At 41.7% G+C, this 21233-nt stretch overlaps 1 protein-coding gene across 4 annotated transcripts; it reads right to left on the bottom strand.

The window, feature by feature from the left end:
* Positions 1-143: 143 nt before the first annotated feature.
* raf1b (Raf-1 proto-oncogene, serine/threonine kinase b) lies at positions 144-19315 on the bottom strand. Of its 4 annotated transcripts, none has more exons than XM_080846021.1 (18): positions 19079-19314; positions 12369-12598; positions 11940-12052; positions 11023-11122; positions 10669-10826; positions 9584-9676; positions 8441-8594; positions 7781-7930; positions 7365-7389; positions 6728-6834; positions 6482-6599; positions 6292-6376; positions 5897-6073; positions 4555-4601; positions 4192-4310; positions 3861-3992; positions 1858-1992; positions 144-1163 (listed from the first exon to the last, which is right to left on the bottom strand). In XM_080846021.1, exons 2-18 carry the CDS (start codon positions 12576-12578, stop codon positions 1023-1025), a joined length of 2064 nt encoding a protein of 687 aa, XP_080702147.1. In that variant the 5' UTR covers positions 12579-12598; positions 19079-19314; the 3' UTR covers positions 144-1022. The 4 variants fall into 4 exon arrangements, with proteins under 4 accessions (XP_080702147.1, XP_080702146.1, XP_080702149.1 ...); XM_080846020.1 differs by having other exon boundaries at positions 11023-11125; positions 19079-19313; XM_080846023.1 differs by lacking the exon at positions 7781-7930 and having other exon boundaries at positions 19079-19315.
* Positions 19316-21233: the final 1918 nt, after the last annotated feature.

Raw genomic sequence — 21233 nt, 5'->3', positions numbered from 1 at the left:
TTATTATTTATAAGCAAAGTGCCACCAGGGATGTTGTATGCCCTTCCAATGATGTATGGAAGGCCATCCATAGTCATGTTTACTGTCTGTATTTACAAAAAAGCCCTGCATAACTATATGTATTAAAGTATACAAGTACAGTATGTAGTCAAATAAAGAAAATGTATTTTGGGGTATGTACACAATGTCACCAGTCATAAAGTATTTAACTTAATTTGATTAAAATACAATGGATACACAGTCTTTCAGGTTTACAATTTTATCCTCAGTGATAAGCAATAAGACAAAAAAACAAATCCCTAAATCATTTCTTAAGAGGCCCTATCCAATGATCCACGGTTCTTTGAGAAAGCCTTTAGAAAGTCAGATCAAATCTCCTTGCAACATTCCTATAAAGCAAACCCCATACACAAATACCCCGTGCAGAGAGGGAAAACCAACTGCCTTGCCACATAAAAATGAATAACAGAAATGCATCAATTAGAACTGTACATCTAGACCATCCAAAAGAGCCATTGTCTCTTACATCCCTTCTATATGGATAACATTCAAATTGCTACATTTCTTTGATTCTCCAGATAGTGACCTGAGACGACATAGACTTCTTTGATTCAGGTCAGATTTAAGAACAAGCCCTGTTTGTAGTCATCTATGTTTCAGAGGAACAACAGATTTAAAATATTAACCTTCTATTCCTTCATATATTGCCCCTTCACAAGAAAAAAAAAAAAAAGTTCTACTAATGTATGAAAGGGCCGTGTATGCACAGAACACAACGTATAAGATGTCTCTTGGGGACCATTTTCTTCAGATTTCAAATTCATATCCCACCATTTAAAGTACTTGTTCAAGAAAGAAGCACTCAAAGAGTGCAAGTCAAGCCTGGCTGGCTACAGCCTCAGTAATGCTAAATGCGCTTAAGCCTTGGAGCCAATCATCATGCTAGTGTTGTAGGTGGGGTCCTTTTGATTTCCAGGGGCACTTGGCGTTGCGTGGAGACGCGACGAGGAGAGGCACTGTGCTCAAAAGACGGGAAGTCGCGTGGAGGTCAAAGTGCAGGCGTTGATGGCCTCCGTGTGCGTGGCTCGGTGCAGGGAGGGCTCAGAGGCGCTGCGGTTAATTTTGGGGAGGGAGTGCTGCAGGAGCTCGATGGAGGACAGGATCTGAGGAGACACCTTACCATGTTAATATGAGTCCCATTGTCCCCCCACCTGGTCCTCAGAGCCTCTTGGGCAGAGAGACCACATGCATTGACACAACAAGGGGTTCAGAGAGCAGTTTTAGTAGCAGCAAAGAAAAATAAACTGAAAGTACTTCAGACTTACAACGATGATGGTACACTGAAGGCATGGTAAATAAACACTGTTCCCAATACTAGTGTGCACTTCACACACTTAGTTGCTGTTCTGACCATTTAATGTATTTGTTGACACATCTGGGCCCTTTAAATAGTCAGCAAATGCATACAAATACCTCAAAGTATCAACATACACAGAAGAAAAGGAACAATTGTCAACTACTATCATTCAAATATGTCATAACTAAGTCTAGAAGCATTTCTTCTACCACTGACTGTACCTTTGTGTTTACACATTCATTTGTCTGGCCCTATCTATATAAAAAAGATCTATGGCCAGTAGGTGGGAGGCTTCAGCAGTAATTTAAGAAAATGTCACACATTTAGGCACTCTGAGATTCTTTGGAATGAAAAGTGCGTTAAAAATAAAATGAATTATTATTATTATTATTATCTACATGGTGCAGAAAAAATTTGCCATGATTTTAGTGAGGGATAAATTAGACCTTACAACCAGACCCACTATTAATCTTCCATTATTGTAGTAGGTGTGTTCATACCTGTGGGAACAAAGGCCTATCATCTCTGGACTTCTTGATGCAGTCAGCGACGAGCCTCTTCATGGCTTTAGGGCAACCCTTGTACAGCTTACTGAGGTCTGGAGAGAGGTATCCCCGTCCAACCATGTAGATAATCTGAGACACAACAGTGGACATGATCTCTTTGGGTATGGCCAGTATGATCGTATGTACATAGCAATGCCATTTGTGATAACAGAAAATGATTTATAAGGTGTTGACCAACATTGATCCCATATGCTACTGTTTATCAAATATGACATAACATCCAGGATCACCTGACCTGTGTGCCAGCTCACATACATCATAGCACAAGTGTGTGTAACACGATACGATAACTAGGCCTAGGTCTGCCTACATAGTTTACCAGATGTGAAAATAATGAATTGAACAGCACTTTTCCATATGACTGATTTATTCTGCTCTCAGAAGGTTTTTTTTTCTTCTTATGTGTAGTACTTATTGTGATTTTTTGTTATATGTTTACTGTATGCATCTATACACCAGAGCAAATTCCAGGCAGGTGTAAACCTCCTTTCCAATAAATACAATATTGATTCTGATTCAAACCTGCAAGTCTTCCCTCATTTGGCACTTCCTGATACTCAACACACTTTCCTCTTTCACTAGCAGAGGGTGGAGCCCTCACAGCAGAGCAATCCTCTATCTGAGGTTTCTGTTTTTCCCTCAAGTTCAACAATAACAACAGTAACAGCAGGAACAATGAGAGGGACTGAGAAAATATAGGCCAAGAGTTAGCGGTTTCCAATGAGAACACGCTAAAAACAGTTCCCAACAAGCCCTCAACCTGCGGTTTTCGGGAAAGAAAAGAAAATGGGGCCACAGACCAGGGAGGCCTAAATTTAGTGCCACAGTTATCCACCCTCTGCCATGCGATGGGCACCAAGCCACAGTGACCCACCCTCTGCCATGAGATGGGCACCGAGCCATGCATTAGACTGCGCTCCCCCAGCGCTCCACTCCAAGCCACCACCCACACTTCTGACCAGCACCACAACCATCAACACAAAAAACCCTCCTTTGACACACAACACTGCAAGCAACAGATGTGTTGATCTGTCTGCTATAGAGGCCTTGCCGGACTGCAAAAAAAACACTGGTCTATGTGTAAAGAATTTTCTCACAGGAAGCCAGGTCACATGGATCTCACCATGCGGGCTCACGCTCATGCTGTGCTCTAACATCTTCCCTTCAGCTCAGAGGGATGGCTGCTCTTCACAGACCTCCATTTGCTTTTTTTGTTGCATCAGGTGCAAGTCAGCCCTTCTATTGATAGCGTGTTTTTCCTCTGGTCAGCAGTGAGTGATCATGCATTTAGCTGTTTGCAGCACTTGTGCAACTGTCTTGGCAAAATCAAAACAAGCAGCCCAAATACACAAACATCCGAGTGACACAGGCATAGCTCTGTTTCGAGTATAAGCGATCCATGGATTTGAATAGACATTTTTAAAAGCACTACACAATGGAAATCTCTGCTTGTGGTTGTGTGTAGAAACAGGTTTGCCGAAACAGTGAGGATACAGTCAAGAATCTTGTGGAACAACACCAACACTGCACCCATCAATGACACACGTCTTACAGATGTGGAGATTTACAGAATTTCCACAATATTTGAAAGCTTAAACATGTTCAATGAAATAGAAAAATGAGATGGACTTTCTGACATGCCAAATTAGCAAAATGTGTCAAAAAGGCAGAGCTTGCTACATCTGGTGCTCCACTAATGATGAAGAGGAGTACATAAGTACGTACTGGGCTTTGTCTGCAGAATGGAGAATTGACTTCATAAATACTGCAAATGTCCTGTAATTATGCCACACAACTGCAGGAGCCTATAAGCTCTGTAAACATGGACAATTTGAAATAACTTTATTTTTTAATGATTTCCTGAAGTCCTGAACTGTTCAATTAACATCTAGTGGTTGGAAACCCTCCACATGCGTGCCCACATTTCCCAAACTAACCTGGTCTCTGTTTGCAATCATGGAATAGGGCAGTTCCCCAGTCATCAGCTCATAGAGGACAACTCCATAGGAGTACACATCAGACTGGAAACTGTATGGGTTATTGTCCTGCATTCGAAGTACCTCTGGAGCCTGTGAGAGAGACAAGGAGAAAATAGCGCTGGTGAGCTTCTCAAGTCCCACAAGTCCTTAGCTCTATCAATATCATTCAAGCCAGTTATGCATAAGTCACCCACATGGGCATGTTCTTGGTGTACTGTTCTCCAAACGAACACACTCTATAACTACGCATTGATTTCTATGTTTGTTTGTCTGATAGACGTTTCCTCACCATCCACAGTATAGATCCTGAGGGCTGTTCCACCTGATGAGAGCCACTCCACCTGGCCTTCACTGTGGCCAAGCCAAAGTCCCCGATCTTCACAGTCAGACCCTCGTGAAGAAAGATGTCTGTAGTCATGTCAAGGAGAGGTTACTGGGCTGCAGTGCGCGCTCCTCTCCAGAATGGTCCATGTCCCCCTCATTGGTTTATTGGGCATCATTACCCCTCAGTGTTGAAATGTAGCAATTTACCCATTTTAACCTGCAGGTTGCTATGGTTGCACTTAGTTGGTGAGGCTCCAATTGTCTTATACCTCTCACTCTAACTATACAATGATAATTTCACAAAATATTTTCTTTCTAAAAAGGATACTGTTTGATTTCATGTCTCGATGAATGATATTCTTTGCATGTAAATAACTGAAAGGAAACCAAAAACAATGCTGTTAGGATTGCTTGTTTTCAGAACATTTTACACAGGCATCACTACCCTTGCAAATCATCTCTACAAGAGGAGAGATTATCCTCACACATGATGTGACTGGTTTGTTTATATGAAAATACCCTTCTAGTTCTATAAATACATCAAAAACAAAAACAATAGACAAAACTGTTTTGTTATGGGATACATATAGCCTAGAGGTATGGTGGATTGTGCACCCACAGCCCCAGGAAGAAAAATAAGGGTGAGATGATGGAGTACACACACAGATACAACTGGGTCTTCAAGTGTTTTTCTGTGCCTCCTCTGCTTAGGAAGATATAATCAAGGACAGTCCACCACCATAAATTCTATTCAATAACCAATTCTTGGGTCCTTTGAATTGCCAATTTTGTCTTATCTTTGCAGGATTCCTTGTTTTCCGATTCTTTTCCAGATTCTGTTTCATAAATTGTATTAAACAAAAAATGTTTGTCCAATAAAAAAAAATGTTCTAGGAAGATTATCTTTGGTTTCCAGTAAGAAGACCTGTACTGAGTCAGTTAAGCCACTTGTGTTGTGATAGTCTACATGTACATTCTTATTTGAAGAATCTCTGCGGGCTGCCCCAGTGGCCTGCGTTACCGGTTCTCAACACATAGGGTGTGTTAGCTTGCCATCATTGTGGCAAACTCAACGTGGGAGTTTGATATAATGAGATTTACCGAGTTGTTGTTTCATTAACTTTGGTTGGCTGTCTTTGACATCATCTTGGACGAGGACATGAATGTTGCCTGTAACACTATGGGATGTATTTCTCTCCCGTCATTTTATTTGGAAAATCCTGCACGATTCCTCGATTCTGTCCGTGTTTTTGCGCCTTGGAAACATAGAATAAAAGTACCCTCATGCCCTCTGATGGAAAGTAATCACTCTTGTTTGAAACCAGCTATAATGATTTAGGGTACAGACCTTTCAATTATGTACATCTAAATGTTGCTATTCCTGTGAAAGGGACCTTTTTGTGTCAACAACATATCATATGTGTAGGTGTAGGTTTTAAAGGGACAGATAAAACTAGACCTATACAAATAACAGTCTTTGCTGTAGATTCACATGCCGTAGAGATATCATTTCACTCTGTGATTACTTCACTCTTACACTGTGATTGAGCTTGTGCACTGAGAGACGTCTTCACAACAGCAACACTACGTCTCTCCGCAATGTGACAAGCCGTGTCCACAGAAGCGTACTCGAGCCCTGAGAGTCTCCTAAGCCTTCTATTCATACTTACTCCATGCCTTGAGCTGTCTGCCTCGCAATGTCAATCAGCTGGAACATCTGGAGGTTGGTTTCCTGGACATGCAGGTGCTTGTACAGGCTGCTACCATCACACCACTGGGTCACTATGGCCAGATTGTCCTTCGTCATGTATCCCATGAACAACAGGATGTTGACATGCCGAGTCTTCCTGTGATCCCACACAAGAAATTGATGACAGTCAAGCAGTATTCCCATCACAGCAAGCAGATACGATTTTCACATTAGGGCTAGTTGGTCTTAACCCACCAATAACACACGCTTTAAAGATTCAGCCAACTAGCAGTGCCACAGGGCAGCTTAGTATATCAACTGACTGTAGTCTCTCCAATAAAATGGAATCCAATCCAATGGAAAATCATGACTGACCTTAGAACAGCCACCTCGTTGCGGAAGGCCTGGAATTGCTCTGGTGTGGGGTCAGTGACCTTTAAGATTTTTACTGCTACATCACCTGGAGAAACACACATCATAGGGTATGGCCAAAAGACGACCCACAACTCTAATCCGGTATAAAAAGCATCCTTGGATCCACCATGGTATAGAGAGCCCTACTCACCATGCCACTTCCCTTTGTAGACTGTCCCAAACGAGCCAGAGCCTATCCGGGAGTGGAGCACCACCTCACTGGCCTCTATCTCCCAGTAGTAACTGGAGTCTCTCTTGTCTCTTGGACGCTGTGGACATATCAGTCTCATGTGACGTGGTTGCTATGATTATCACTGGGTTGACAGGGTCGCATTTAGAAGAAAAAAACCTGAAAATCAATTTAGAAAAAAAAGGAATTAAAAACAGGTGTACTTACGATTCGGTTCTTTTCCTGAGTGTTGGATGAGGCGGCTTTTTCCCTGTGCATGGGAGCTGGGGGTCTTGACGGAGTCCAGCCGGTGGGACTCATATTTGGAGGGCTCCCTGCGATCAAGATTTATGGACACAGGGTAAAAGGAAGAATCAGATAATAGATAAAGAGTTATATGTGGCCTGAGAAAGTATTATACTCTCTTGATGGAAGTCACCATTTTCTTTGTGCCATTCAGCATTTTCAATTTGAACACTTATGCAATGGTTTATTTCTAAATGCTACACAAGCCGTTTGTCTATTAAACTTCAAAATTAATAAATGAAAAGATTAAATATTGTGCCGACAAAGGATATCAACCCCCATGGTAAAGTATTGCCAGAATAAGGGCATAATCTCTCGTTTTTTCCCCATTCCGCTTGGACAGATTTCTGCACAACATCTACGCTCCTGAGATGACTGTCCTGGTCTGTGATAGCTCTTAAGGTTCTGGACTACACCTGCACCCCAATTCCAGCCATTTTAATTATGAAAATGGTGATACTTTTGCAAAGCCACTGCAAATCCATAGAGATAGCACAAAAGTTAAATTATATATATTATTAATAATACAAATAATAATACAATTAAAAAAACTTCTTACCAGACTCATGACCTTTTAATGCATCCTGAGAAGAGAAAAACATGTTTTAAAGTTATGTTTAACTGGTCAATTTATGTCATGTGACGTATACAATCACACTTAACCCAAGAATATGTTAAGAGTGATCCAGGTCAGTCAGATTATTGTATTAAATAGTTTATATGACTTACCCACCAAAAGTTTTCTATTTGTATTGTTTTATTGAATGACGGATATTGATCTTTCAAATTAATTACATTTGGGTATTCAACCACAAAATGGACAAGGTTTAATAATTGAACGCAGTAAGAAACTGTCACATAAAAACAATTCCCAGTAAAAAAACTGACCCTCACAAATTTCAGTTTACATGCCCATAGAGGTTTGTTTGTTTGAGCATGCTATCAACAAAAGAACTGGCATAACTCCAGACAAACCACTGATCTGTTGTGACTTGCAGGCTTGGCGTTTTCGGGATGTTCTTGGGTGGCATCAATTAAAGGATTGGAGAAACAAACAGTCCCTACTCTTCTCCTCTGGCAAAAGCGCCGGCACCAGGAACTAGCAGGGGCTTTCAGTCTATCTAGCTACATCCCATCACAAAACAGGGCAGGGCAGGACAGGGCAGTGCAGTGCAGAGGAAGAGAAGGGGGGGGGAAAGAAGGGAAGGGATAGAATGAAGGATAGAAATGGATGTTGAAAGCATCACAGCACATGGCAATTCCCAGACAGTATTGTCATAAGAATAAGTTATAGCCCATTGCCATGGCTGTAATTTCAAAACCAAACTGCACAGAAATATGTATCCACTACTTCTCAAAATATCTAGAAAAAGAGAAGAGAAAAACAAGGTTGAAATGAGGAAAGATGTGAGGAAAATTTTAAACTGAAAGGCTCAGACACGCGTTTAAACTATTTTACATTTGACAGAGAACACAAAACAGTACAAAGACAATCAAAAGACAAGAGGGGAGAGGAAAGAGGTCGGCCCTATGATTTCTCTGAGGGATAAAAATAGCCTTATGTGCTTTCACGTCTGGCCTATTTTCAGACACGGTCCTAAATCGAGCAAAAAGAGTGTGATTCTCTAACATTACCTCAAAGGCAGTGCTGTCCACAGGCAGGGTGGTGCTGACCATGTGGACATTGGGTGTTGACGTTGACCTCTGGCGATGGGAGAGAGCAGCTCCTGAGGGCGGGTAGGGCGTGATGTAGTTAAAGGCGTGAGGCGTTGAATGTCTGTGATGAGAGCTATGGGCAGATCAAGAGAGACAGAAACGGCACACGAGGTCAGAACCAAATTAAAGGAGAAAAGACAGTTCACATGACATGTCATTTCTGTCCTTTCTGTCATATAAGTGTAAAGGTAACTGTTAAAGTTGTATTGGGCTACGACACAGTTTGACTGATTTTGTTTTTCATTCATTCATTTATATAGCTACATATAAACATGAAACATGCACTTAGCATAAGACGGTAGCATCATTGTGAATCCATATTGAGCATAAGCTTAAAACATCCCCCATTTAGAGGGGGAGTGCTAATTAGTCTCTGTGCGCGAGATGAAGGCCTTTAATCTACTGTAGTGTTTCATCTGCCCTTGCTTTGAGGAACTATAGTTTGTTTACAAGACACAAGCCTGGGAAATATTGCATCTCTCTGTTGTGAGCAGCTGATCGAGGAGCCTTGTGACTGGCTGTGCTGCTGATGTGGCCAATCTGCTGACCTACTGCCTGGAAAGCCCCAGAGGAGGAAGTGGAGAGGGCGCAGTGGATACACCTTACCACTGAGCACCACAACCCAGTCTTATGGACTCATCACTCATGACACAGTGCTTATGTGCAGGGGAAGCTTCCAAAGGTCTCTCCCCTTCATTTGCATTGAAAACAAAGGCCAGGTCAAAATGGCTATAACATTAGTGAGAGAGACATAGTCTTCAAAGTTAAAGCCCCTTGGATGGCTCTGTAAGCCCTTGGCCAGCTGTTATGCCACAGGCATAGCTACAAGTTATGCTACAGGCATAGCTACCAGTTAGGGCATAGCTACCAGTTATGCTACAGGCATGTAGCTACCAGTTATGCTACGGGCATAGCTACCAGTTATGCTTCAGGAATTTCTCCCAAAGTCAAAGTCTAGATTAACCCTCAACTGGGGACACCAGTGCTCCTCCATCATCTAGCGCTGGCAACGGCAGTTTTGAGCATGAGGGTGAGACATCAGAGTAAAAGGGACACACTCACCTAACAGGGAACCTGGACAGAGAGTCTCGCATGCGACGGGTTGTGAGAGGGGGAAGGGACGGACCCCCGCCTTCACCTGTGATTGGGAACAACCTACACAAAGCAAGCATTAATTAGTTAAGCAGAAACAAACACACACACAAACACACACACATACACACACACACACACACACACACACACATTGTTTTGTAATCTCAGCAAGGGGATCTGCTTATAAATGACGATGTGAGACTCATTTAACAAGTACTGGGTCCAATTTATTGCAAAAAACACTGCAATAATACATCTTAACATATTTCTGATCTATCCACAGAGATCTTGCAGTCTACTAAAACTCAAAAGGATGCATCTAAAATATCGTCCTGACACTACTTCTGCTACTGTTGATCAAGGTTCCTATGTATACTTTTCATACTGAATAATGAAGTTACAGGAAGCCAGTTGCTCCTCAGCAGGAAGACTCCCTTGGTCATAACAAATGACTGGTTCATTGTGCTCAGTCTCACCTCATTTTCATTGATAGTCATCTACCAAAAAGCTCAAACTCTAAAGACAGCATGATACGGTCAATATGCAAAATGAATTTTTGCGTGTTTGAGGTGGCTATGTGGACACTGCTATAGTTCATCCTTTGGACAAGCTACAGACATAAAGGATCTACAGAGTTTAGGAGCCACATATATTCAGTCTTACAGTTCCATAGTGGTAGTGGCATGAAGAGGCCTTAATGAAGAGGCAATCTGCCAGTTGGAATTCCTTGTGAAACTGTGGATTTGTTTATCCTGTTACTTCATTTTAGAGTACATTTTATTGTGGCTTTCCATGAGCCCTTTCTTTTTATATAATTAGTATAGAGCAGCAGTGTGTGTCTGTGTGTCTGTGTGTCTGTGTGTCTGTGTGTCTGTGTGTCTGTGTGTCTGTGTGTCTGTGCGTCTGTGCGTCTGTGCGTCTGTGCGTCTGTGCGTCTGTGCGTCTGTGCGTCTGTGCGTCTGTGCGTCTGTGCGTCTGTGCGTCTGTGCGTCTGTGCGTCTGTGCGTCTGTGTGTCTGTGTGTTCAAGGTGGCCAGTTTGAAGCAGACTTACAGGAGCTGACGGATGTTGGTCCAGTCAACACACATGGTGGGGACTTTAGTGCTGCAGTGTTCATGGAACTTATAGCCACAAGTCTGGCATCGGAAGCCATTCAGCAGGAACTTCTGACAGATGTCACAGAAGGCCAACTTCAGAAATGTTTTCCGAACCTGACCGGAGGAGAGAGAGAGGCTATTTTAAAATGCACAAAAATTCCACAATTCGCAAGTACCTTGTCTCAAAATTCCATGCACTCTAAATATAATGTGGCACAAGATATGACTGGGGACAGCCCGTTAGGATTGCATCCAATGACATGTTTTCCAAGATGACTTGCAAACAACCTTTAAAAGAAGTGGTACTCACAAAATTGTGCGTGGTCAGAGGAACATGGTCTAACACTTCTACCAGCAGCTCCTCCCCGATCAGTGAGGTAGAGTCTGTGTTCCAATCCATGCGTGTTTTTCTACTGCACAAAATATATCAACATCCAAGTACTTATATAGACATCTAAAAGCTGCACCTAACAAAATGGTTTCACAAGGTCGTGGACTGAATCAAAATAGTCAGCACATCTATAGAGCAACATTAAAAATGAAACGGCATCAGTTTAAGACAGCAACAAATGGGCAACAGATGTGTTACAGGTAAAGTCTCAGAATCATATGTGGCCTACAGCACATTCAAAATGAACACTGGGCTGACCCGTCTGCATATCGCCTGCCCCCTGGATCTGTACGACCCGTTCTCTGGGTGACTGATCAAGCTTTCAGAGAGAAACACTGATACCGAGTCACTGAATGGGAGACAACGTAAGGGCTGACACACACGCACAGCTTGCTTCCATCAACCGCCATCCTGCTCTGTCCTACATCTTTCTTTCGTGCTCAAAACAAACGGCTCATTAGTCCCAGTGCACTGGAGGATCATTCACGACCTGGTGTGACCCCAGAAACCCCAGCCGACTGTATGCGCTGAAGTGCACCTTCTCAGCGCAAGGGGTTAGATAGACACGATGACTACATTAAGACTCCATAGATTTCTGAATCAGTCTTGCTAAGCTAGGAGTTTGTTCATTTTATTTGGCCTTCATAAATGCCTCCTAGGACCACATCAGATGACACTCAATATATATGGTTTGGTTTTACAGGCATACAGACACTATATCATTAACAAATGTCACCACAATGTTCTTGGCTTAGAAGAGCCATTTTAGGAGAAATATGAAACAGACAAAGCAGTCTAATAACCAAAACATTTTCAATATTTCACTTCTTCCTTACCTTCTCTGTCCTGGATGAAGTCTGAAGACAGCACAACATTCTGGCTGAAGCCCTCTGACCTTGAGCGCTTTGATAAGGCAGTTGTGCAAGGTCATTCCAGGACGCACATTCACCTAGAGGAGCAGACAGCATTTTGAGTTATTGCATGTGAAGGAATCAATTATATCTATTATTTTATATATTAATTATATATATTGTTTTATATACATACACACTGTACATATAAAAATGTAAGATCTCTTATGATAGTAGCTGACAAACTTAGAATGTATACATCACATATTAAGTTTTTTTCAAACACACTTGTATTAATTAAATCAGAGAGATATAGCAAAGTTGATGACTAGCCTCTATTGTTCATTGTCAAGTATAACTATTTAAAATTGGTCCCATTGTCCACACTGAAGGTTGTGAGGGCATTAGGCTCACCACGGTCCGCTGTTTATTAGGGAGGTACACTCGGATTGTGCTGCTTGTTTTGGTGGAGTCTGGGATCTTCCCGTCATCTGACGCCCGTCTCTGGTAGGGGAAGCCTTTAATGATGGTGGGGGACATGCAAGCATCTTCAAATACAGAGTCCTTGAACCCAAACCCATTGCTGAGGGTCCTCCAGGCTCCTTGAATGTGCTCCATTGCCATAGACAGCTGACTTCAGTGATCTAGAGTTGAAGTTGAGGAAAAACAATCATTTTCAAATTTACAGTTAAAACATTGGCTGGTTGTAGCCTGCATGTTGAGATCCGCAGAACACTAGAAAACATTCTACCAAACATTCGTTTTCAAAACTCATGAACTCACACCTCACGCCACCAGTGAAGTCATAAGAGGACAAAGGACAGAGCCTACATATTTAGAAAAACTCTAAAAAGGGCAGAAGGATTCTCACTGCATTGTTCCTTTAGGCTTACGGTATGGGATCTCTGCACAATGGGTTTATTTACATCTAACTGAGCAACCGATTAATGTGGTCAGAGATGTGGACTTTTAAGAGATGGAAAGAGCCAGAGTCTTCAACCTCAATAAGGTGTGTCAGTGAGATAGATGGGCAGACAACCAGATACCATCCCATAATTAATTGGATCACTATGACAGTGGTGGACAACCATTCCACTATGCCTGCATAAAAGTTGCTGTGGGTAAAACAGATGTACTTTAACTCATGAGGAGTCAGTTACACTAAAGCTGCACTGGATGGTCTGGAGAACTCTTGGCACTCTTCCAGGATCCATCAGAAGTAGCACAGAAGCAAAAGATGGCATCCTGTGGTGCTGAAATGCTATTGCAACATTAGCCAAAATCCCTTATAGCCACTTTACTGCAGAAAACCATTTACACTACTGTTACACAGAGACAGTCTAAAATTAGCGTGCAAACAACCTTAAAGGCACACAAAACCTTGCGAACACCACCAACAGCCCTGTTACCACTGACAAATTCTTGCTAACATGTTAACTAGCATACTTACCTAGCGTAACTTTGGCGATATGGTCCACAGAACTAGACAGTACATAACCTACATGGCTAGTGGGAATGATGTGTTTATCACATAACCATATGGATATACCATCAAAATTAATTTGAAGATGATACCAAAACCAGTTGCCTATAACAACATACCTGTGGCAAATAGTTTCATAGTGTTGCTTTAAACACACAGGCTATACTGTAGTTTGTCCATCTTAGACACACTATAAAGTGCCGGTTAAGGATTGCTCTGGGGGAAAGGGCTCCTGATCCCTGGATCAATGTACACAGAGCTCCAGTCATCTGCTCCCCATTTGCACAAACCAGAGCCGAGCCATCAGCCTCTCATCACCACCAGCCACATGGTCCTCTCCCAGCTAGTGGAGGAGCTATCAGTAGGGCCAATCAATCAGGCCAGCCAGACCTTTTTTATCCATGCAAGGAATTGATGATGTCCTTTACATTTCTGGCAGCTGGAATCTCTCACCCTTCACTAACACATGTCCACAGCCAGTTCCCCTACCTGAGATTTTGTTACAACCAGGGTTTGGCAGTGCAATGCTACATTCTGTCTCCTGTCAAAGAGTGCTCCATCGCTGGTGGAATCCAGTGGGTTCAACAGATGATGCTTTGTGTGCAGGACTCAGGGGCTGGTGTGGTCTCTGGCTAGGAGCCAGGCCATGTCCCCTTCTCTGCTCTCAAGGCCCACAGGCTTACCAACAGGGAGCTGAACCTTCAGTGAACCCACACACACACACACACACACACACACACACACACACACACACACACACACACACACCACTCCCTTTCCAAAGGAAAATGGACAGCATGTCCAGGAAAGAAGTCCAGAGCCGGAAAAGGTATTTGAAGGTCCCCGAAAAGACAGGTATTCAGGTATTCCTACATGACTATGTAAGAGGCAACCTGATAGGGCTGAGACAACTAAATGTTGCAATTTAACAAAAACTATGGTATTAAACACCATGAAGGGGTTAAAACAAATGCAAATTTTCAAACACCTTTTTACACACTTAATTTTCCAACATATTCAAAATGGCTTGTTTATTCAAAGAGTGCAACATTTTTTTATCTCATTCACATCTGTCAAGTAAACACTATAGCGCATGACAAACTCCTCAGGCCAAAGGCATAATCTGCATCAATACTGAAATAAAAGCGACTTCTCTCTCAGCAGTGCTCAGGTGCTAAATACCTGCTAGTGTGAGGGCCGCTCGGGAGTAGGAGAAGAGCGCAGGCCGAGTCTGGTACAGGGGAAAAAACAGGGCCTCAGAGAGGCCTTACAAGCTAATTAAATATTCACCACTGACGACCACAAGAGGTCCAAAATAAATTTCCACCACACCTCAAAAACAAATCACAACAAAGGCACAGGGCTTTGACACAACAAGACACTGCCATTTCAACACTTCCCTGGTCAGGGATTAACATAAATAAACACATGTTGTATGGATAAAAATAATAATGCTTAATATGTGCAACATGCAAACCAAGTAATGTGTCAAACCATAAAGTAATATACTTTAGCCATTTATTGTATTTGCTATATTGTTATATTCTGCATCAGTCATTACAGCTGACAGGGCAAGTTCTCCTTCCAGCCATTGTGCTGCAAGTGAGTAGCTTTCTGCATGAGCAACAATGTTGGAAAAGCTGCTCCACCCATTTGACACTGTCTCCTGACACTAAGTGCTGCAGTAATAATAATGGACAAAATAGACTGTTATGATCCAGAAAGTAGGTCTCCTGAGAGCTCTTTTGGCTCTATAACTAGCAGCTAAAACACAGTGTGGTCATACTGACCAGTCAAAAGGCCTCTAAAGAGATAGGCATCCCCGTCAGACCATTATATCGCCTGTCCACAACCAGTAAAAGGAAGGGGATGGATTTCTGCAGTGCCTCAGTCTGGGGAGGTCAACAAGAAATAGCATTGCTTACAGCATCTTCTTTAGGCCAAAGACTACTACAGTGGGATTCAAAAAGCATTGCTGAAGTGTTGTTCCCTGATCAGACTATAAAAGTAGTACTTCAGCTATTTGTGAAACTAAAGCTACCTGTAGAAGATGACACTTCCTTAAACCTCTCTAGCACGGCCCAGAGGCTTCTGCTCTCCATTTCTGGTGTCAAGACGAATTTACACTGCTGCCAGGATCAGATTAACTCACCAATTGCAGTTCAGCTGGCTTGCAGATGAGAGAAGTTGATAGGATGCACTGAACAAACAAAACAGATTACAGGCAAACATGTCCACTGTCACTGGCTGGAATATGCACCACTGCAATGGTGCAAAAAAGTTCTTCTTGTACACATTTGGCAATTGAAAAAAAAAAAACTGTGAAAACTGACTCAGACTCAGACACTTGCTGCCAGTGCCTTATGCCGGTCATGCAAGTTATGTTGCAATGAAAGGCAGGATACAAGAATATCTGTCTGTCTGACCACAAAATAATTGACAGATCATCTCATATCTGCAAGGTGTGTGCTACAAATTCCAATTTGCATACCTATAATAGCTTTTTTTTCTCTGATTGTCCTTTTTATAAGGTCACAAAACAGGACTGGAAGGAGAAAGTCAGCATTGTTGTAAGGCGGGAACTTGCTCAACAGGTAGGTGCAGTTACCAGCAACAAGGGCAACAATGTCACTATTGATCCCCCTGTCGAAACCACTTACATCTGACTGCAACTAGAGTCAGGCAAACTCCTGTGACAGAGAAAAAGAAACTTGCTCTTACTGATACACTAGGCCTATGCTACAAACCATAGACTGTCTAACTTGTTGGCAAACCATGTGATTGACAATGAATGATCGACTCTGGACTCTGGTGTCCAGTGGATTGTTCACCATTTAACATAAGAAGTAATCATTATAAATAAAAAAAATATTTACCATTTGACCTTTACAGCAAACAAACAACATTAAATTATAAGCTAAATACTAAAGAGCTCAGAGTACCACATGTTGAGTATCCCATATTGCTAGTTTTAGCTCTCAGCAAGCACATTTTATTCGAGAGCTACTTTTAGCATATCCAAAAAACAACGTTGAAAGTCAATGCACACATTCTCTTTGAATTCTTCACAGCTGAAAAGCCCAGTTATTTGACTCAGACACTCTGTACTCTGTGGCCACTTACTGCTATGTGCTCAGTTTTCTTTGTAGACTTGGCACTCACAGGATGTCCGTCTCAGACAATCTAGCTCTGCTGCGCAAATCACAGATCAGATCAGGAAAGAGAATGAACAACTCAGTGTGAGAGGACAGTGGTCCTTTTTTCTCAGCTCAAGTCACAAAATAAATATTTAGGCCAGCAGTCAGGCCTTACAAAAGTGTCCAACGTAAACCTCTCTGTTTATCGACAGACTGTGGAAGCAAAAGGAATTCTTGAATTTGGAGAGGAATTTTCTCGGAATGCCATCACATAGCAAATTTAAACTGAAAACTCCTATAATTCACTGCATGAACATTACACACAAACACACACACACGCACACACACACATACATACACACACACACAGGCACAATGATGGTACGACATACACTTTCACAACTTAGTGGCAATAGGGGCCCTGAACACCAAACAACACATATCTTGCATGCTAACTACCTTCAGGTCATAATCTGGCTCATCCTGGTGTTAAGACTCAAAGACAAGCTGAGCAACTCTTACAGTGAGGCAAATTCTTCAAGAATATCAGCCACACATGCATACTGTAGGCACATGGCCAAGAGCTGCACTAGCTAATGTTTGCACAACTTCCTACCAGCCAGTGTGAACAGCCAGGGCCTGAAGGGAAAGCGGAAAACAATTCAGAGCACTTCACTAATGCTTGTGAAAGCACTATTTTGTATTTAAAAAGTTAGAACATTCTCTCTTATATCCAAAGACGTCCCCAAACCACCTCATTTATGGCTGTTGAGGCTCACGCTGGTGTACATTTGCTAAATCCTTCCATGATGACATCTATATATGGCATAAATATTACAGGGGACTTCCTTCAATCATCTGATAACAAAAGCAATACATCTATTGGTCTTGCATGAGATGAGACTTTGTAAACCTTTACTGGCGTCATTTGAAATACCGTTTAAGTGAACAACTGCATGAAATGTAATGGATTGTACTGCAATGAAAAGTTGGGCCACAGGAGGGAATCGTTGTTTTCTCACAAAAGTTACTTCTCTTATACTTAAAGTGGGAAAGAAAGAGAATAATAAATCAGTCAGAATCATCTGTCAAGCACACCATTGGGACCAAACATGACTAAGAGTTCTAGAGACAACAAGCTGGTGTAGATGGCCAGAATTGCCATATCCATTTTACTCCACAAAGGGAGTCTCTACAACAACTTACAACTGCAAACAACAAATATTTACACAATTCTACGCTGCACAGTCTGTTTCACTGTAAAAAAAAAAAAAAAAAAAATTGAATGACTTTCATAAAATCATAACTCAATGCAAAGGTCGTAATTAATTTACGTTACCCTTCATTGATAGTTAGCACCTTTGACATTTAGAGATTCCAAGAGAATTACAGTGGAGCGTCCACCAACTACAGAGTAATTTCTATGGCACATTGACAAGTAAGATGGCATACTCGGATTTAAAAACAGATCTGCATCAACGGGACATTTGGACAAAGCATGTAAAAAATAACCACTTTTAAGGATTGCACTATACGCAAGCCAGCCAGTTTAAGTTTGAAGAACTACAACTAAACAAGTAAGGGGGGTGGGGTGAGACCCGAGAACTGTGGCTTAGCCCGCAACTGTGCTCACTGTCAATTAGGCTCCGTTTTCAGCTACATAAACAAAACAAAAATATACCGTAGATTCATCTGAACACAACTAAGACAGACACACACACGTAAGATTAGGGAAGGGATTTGGAAAGCAAATTGATCAGCAAAGTTAGTGTTGAACTATGCTTCTATCTTGCAACGGTTATAGGGCAGAATTTATGATGAGTAGATAGATCTACAGCCTAGACTGCTTTATAAACAGTAGTCTACTTGCCCGAAAGCTAGGCAACCCCATCATTTCTACCCTAATGTCCTATGCAAAGATGACTAACAGATGAAATGTTGGATAGTTGAAAAAGCAAGATGAGAAAAATATTAATTTATAAAACCCCTGTCTCTTAGAATTCTGATTTCCTATACGGGCAAATTGTTTTAGAGCAAAGGGTTGTATATCAAATGTCAATAGGCTACGGTGCATTTAGATCTGTTGTACACATAATGACAAAGGTTACACTGAATGCAGCTTGAAGTGACGCTAACATTAACTATGCAACGTAATGGAAACGCAAAGTCGCTCAGTGAAGTTTCTTTTTCCTGCAGGTTTTAAAGGAATTGGCTACGTGGATTGATGTCTACACAGAGATGTCTAACGAAATAGTCAGAGTTAATTTTGGGAACCAAATCAACTTTTAAACACAGACATAGCCTAAATAGCTTATAGCACTGAATCAAATTGAATCCGAGATAGCTAAGCTAACAATAAGTTTACATAGAGTGACACGATCAAACCTTTAAAAAAAAGATTTTACTCAAAACTGGGTTAGAACATTTCATTTTTTCCGTCCATCTAAGCGTAATGGCAAGCTTCATTTAACCCGGAGAGCGTGCGAGACAGGTAGCCTACTCACCAGTGAAAGTTTAGGAATTGTTGCTCCGCCATGACTATCGGTTGAAGAAAGTGTCGAGTTGGTGACATCATCATATTTGCAAAATACACACAGCGAGAATAGTTGTGATCCGTCCCTGGGTAATGTTTCAGTGGGAGGTAACTACAGGACTGGCAACCCTTCCTTTAATTTGCCTGTAATAAGGTTGACATGTCCAAGAAAAGGAATTGTGTTCCTCCTTGACCTTCTTTCACTACACTCTGCACCGATAGCGTCAATTTCTTCAAAGAGAACTGCACCTGGACATTACATGGGAATTACTGTTAAAGTGTTGTGTTGAATAATAGTCTGACATGTATTTTCTTCTGGTCAATTGTGCACAGGGCAACAGGCTAAATAAGATTGTGTCCGGTGTCCAATAGGCCACTTCATGAACCATCATTTTTACGTAGCCTTCGCTATTCATGACAATCTGGGCTGGGTTACGACTGGACTGCACTGCGCCCGCCTGACGCCAGAAGCTGAAATTGGATCCCTTGTAGGCTACGCCGCAAGCAAGGATTAGGCTACTATCATATATTCTGCGTTGTATGTTGCCATGAACTATAGGGGGAGCACATAGGTTAGGATTTTACCGAAGTATAATTTAGTTTTCTCTTGCAGCATTTATGCTGTTTCATCGAGGCAAGTTACAACCAGATGTGTTAACCCAATGCCAATGATTTCCCATAAATTCTGAATATAGGCTACTACTTCACCATGGCGTCTTCAAGGCTGAAATCGTATAGGTCACAGCCACAAACCTACTGTGATGGAGTGTGTCAGCAGGAGGACATGCAGTTTATTTTTTGATTCATGCGAGTTGCAATCATATATCAATGGCAAAAAAACATGAAGGCTACTATGTTTAGAACGCATGCCACATATTAATGTTATTGTCACTGTCCAGTTGGCACATCATTATTATGTTCTTCTGGTCATCAAGGTATTTGTCCCTGAAACTGCTTCTACCCTTAACACACTGGGTAAGTGCCTTTAGGCTACTGGAGTGAAAGAACAGGCATATAATTTCCAGTTTGTTGCTCTAGGCCATCTTATTTTGTACCAGCATATCCCAATTTCATCAGTCCAAAGTATTTTATAATGCCATAACAGCCAAATCACAAAGACATTTATTTGCATGGTTGTGGCTGGCAATAACTGAGGTAAAGATAGCTGATCCCAAGACCAAACATTTTAGAAATAATACTGTGAGCATATAGTGACACCCTCTGGCTGAAGGTAGAACAATGCTGCACAGCCATTGTCAGTAGCAATTCTGTTTGTCCTATCTAATTTAGACAAACTTTTAGCTTGCCCCCATACTTGTCTTTCCCAGCAGAATCAATATGCAATGATATAGAATAACCAAATCATTAAGAAAATGTTCACTGCCAATAAATACATATGCTTATCTGATTTCATGCTTTGCATTCCCGCTTCAGTATGTGTATCTTGGGCCACAACGAATGCATATAATTTGAATGTTTTATGTTTAAATCCACATTTTAATGACAAATTCAGCCTGTAAATGGATAACATGAACAAAAGTAGGCTGCTGACCGATATCAAGATTTTTAAAGGACAATGTTGAACACATTTTAAAGCAAGGTGTTATCTAATAATGGCCCACTCACCCTTAGGCAACTAAGGTCTTAAGGTCTCTTCTCTCTGTAAGGGATTTCCCCACTGTAGGTGGCCATGGCTGAATGGCAAACCAAGCAGCATTGTGCTTGATCTATTCTTGGCATTCCAGTAGTTCTGAATTGATTAGGAAAAACATACTTAAACTCAATTCCTTCTGTGGTGCCTTCTCGACAAAAGAGATTTGTTTCTGTTCAGACACATAGCTTTAAGAGTCTACCTTTCAAATAATCTAGACATTGTAAAACCAAGGAGTCAAAGAGTAAACCTTCCTAGGGCAAATCCTAGCGATTCTCTAATGTGCTCTCCTCACATGGCCAGGGATGGGGAGTGAGCTGGAGACAGTGTGAGGAGGGCCTGGCCTCAGAGATTTAAGGTATTCCCTCACGCTTGCATCATCTTCATACCTCATACTGTCAATACTCCCTACTAAAAGAAAACATACACAACAGGGTAGGATTATATTCAAGGGTCCATTATTCGCTGACCTTGT

The sequence above is a fragment of the Sprattus sprattus genome (genome assembly GCF_963457725.1).
Source record: "Sprattus sprattus genome assembly, chromosome: 10".
Classification (NCBI taxonomy): domain Eukaryota; kingdom Metazoa; phylum Chordata; class Actinopteri; order Clupeiformes; family Clupeidae; genus Sprattus; species Sprattus sprattus.
Note: the sequence above shows the minus strand (reverse complement) of the source record. Positions and strands in the feature narration are given on the sequence as shown.

Bases quoted from the DNA above. Each gene is read 5' to 3' on its own strand.
- raf1b (XM_080846020.1), bottom strand. From the start codon at position 12,578: ATGGCAATGGAGCACATTCAAGGAGCCTGGAGGACCCTCAGCAATGGG. The intron at 7,390-7,780 runs GTTTGTCTGGAG...TTCTCTTCTCAG, and splicing joins CAAGTCACAACAGATCAGTG to GATGCATTAAAAGGTCATGA. The intron at 6,074-6,291 runs GTCAGTCATGAT...GTGGGATCACAG, and splicing joins AACGAGGTGGCTGTTCTAAG to GAAGACTCGGCATGTCAACA.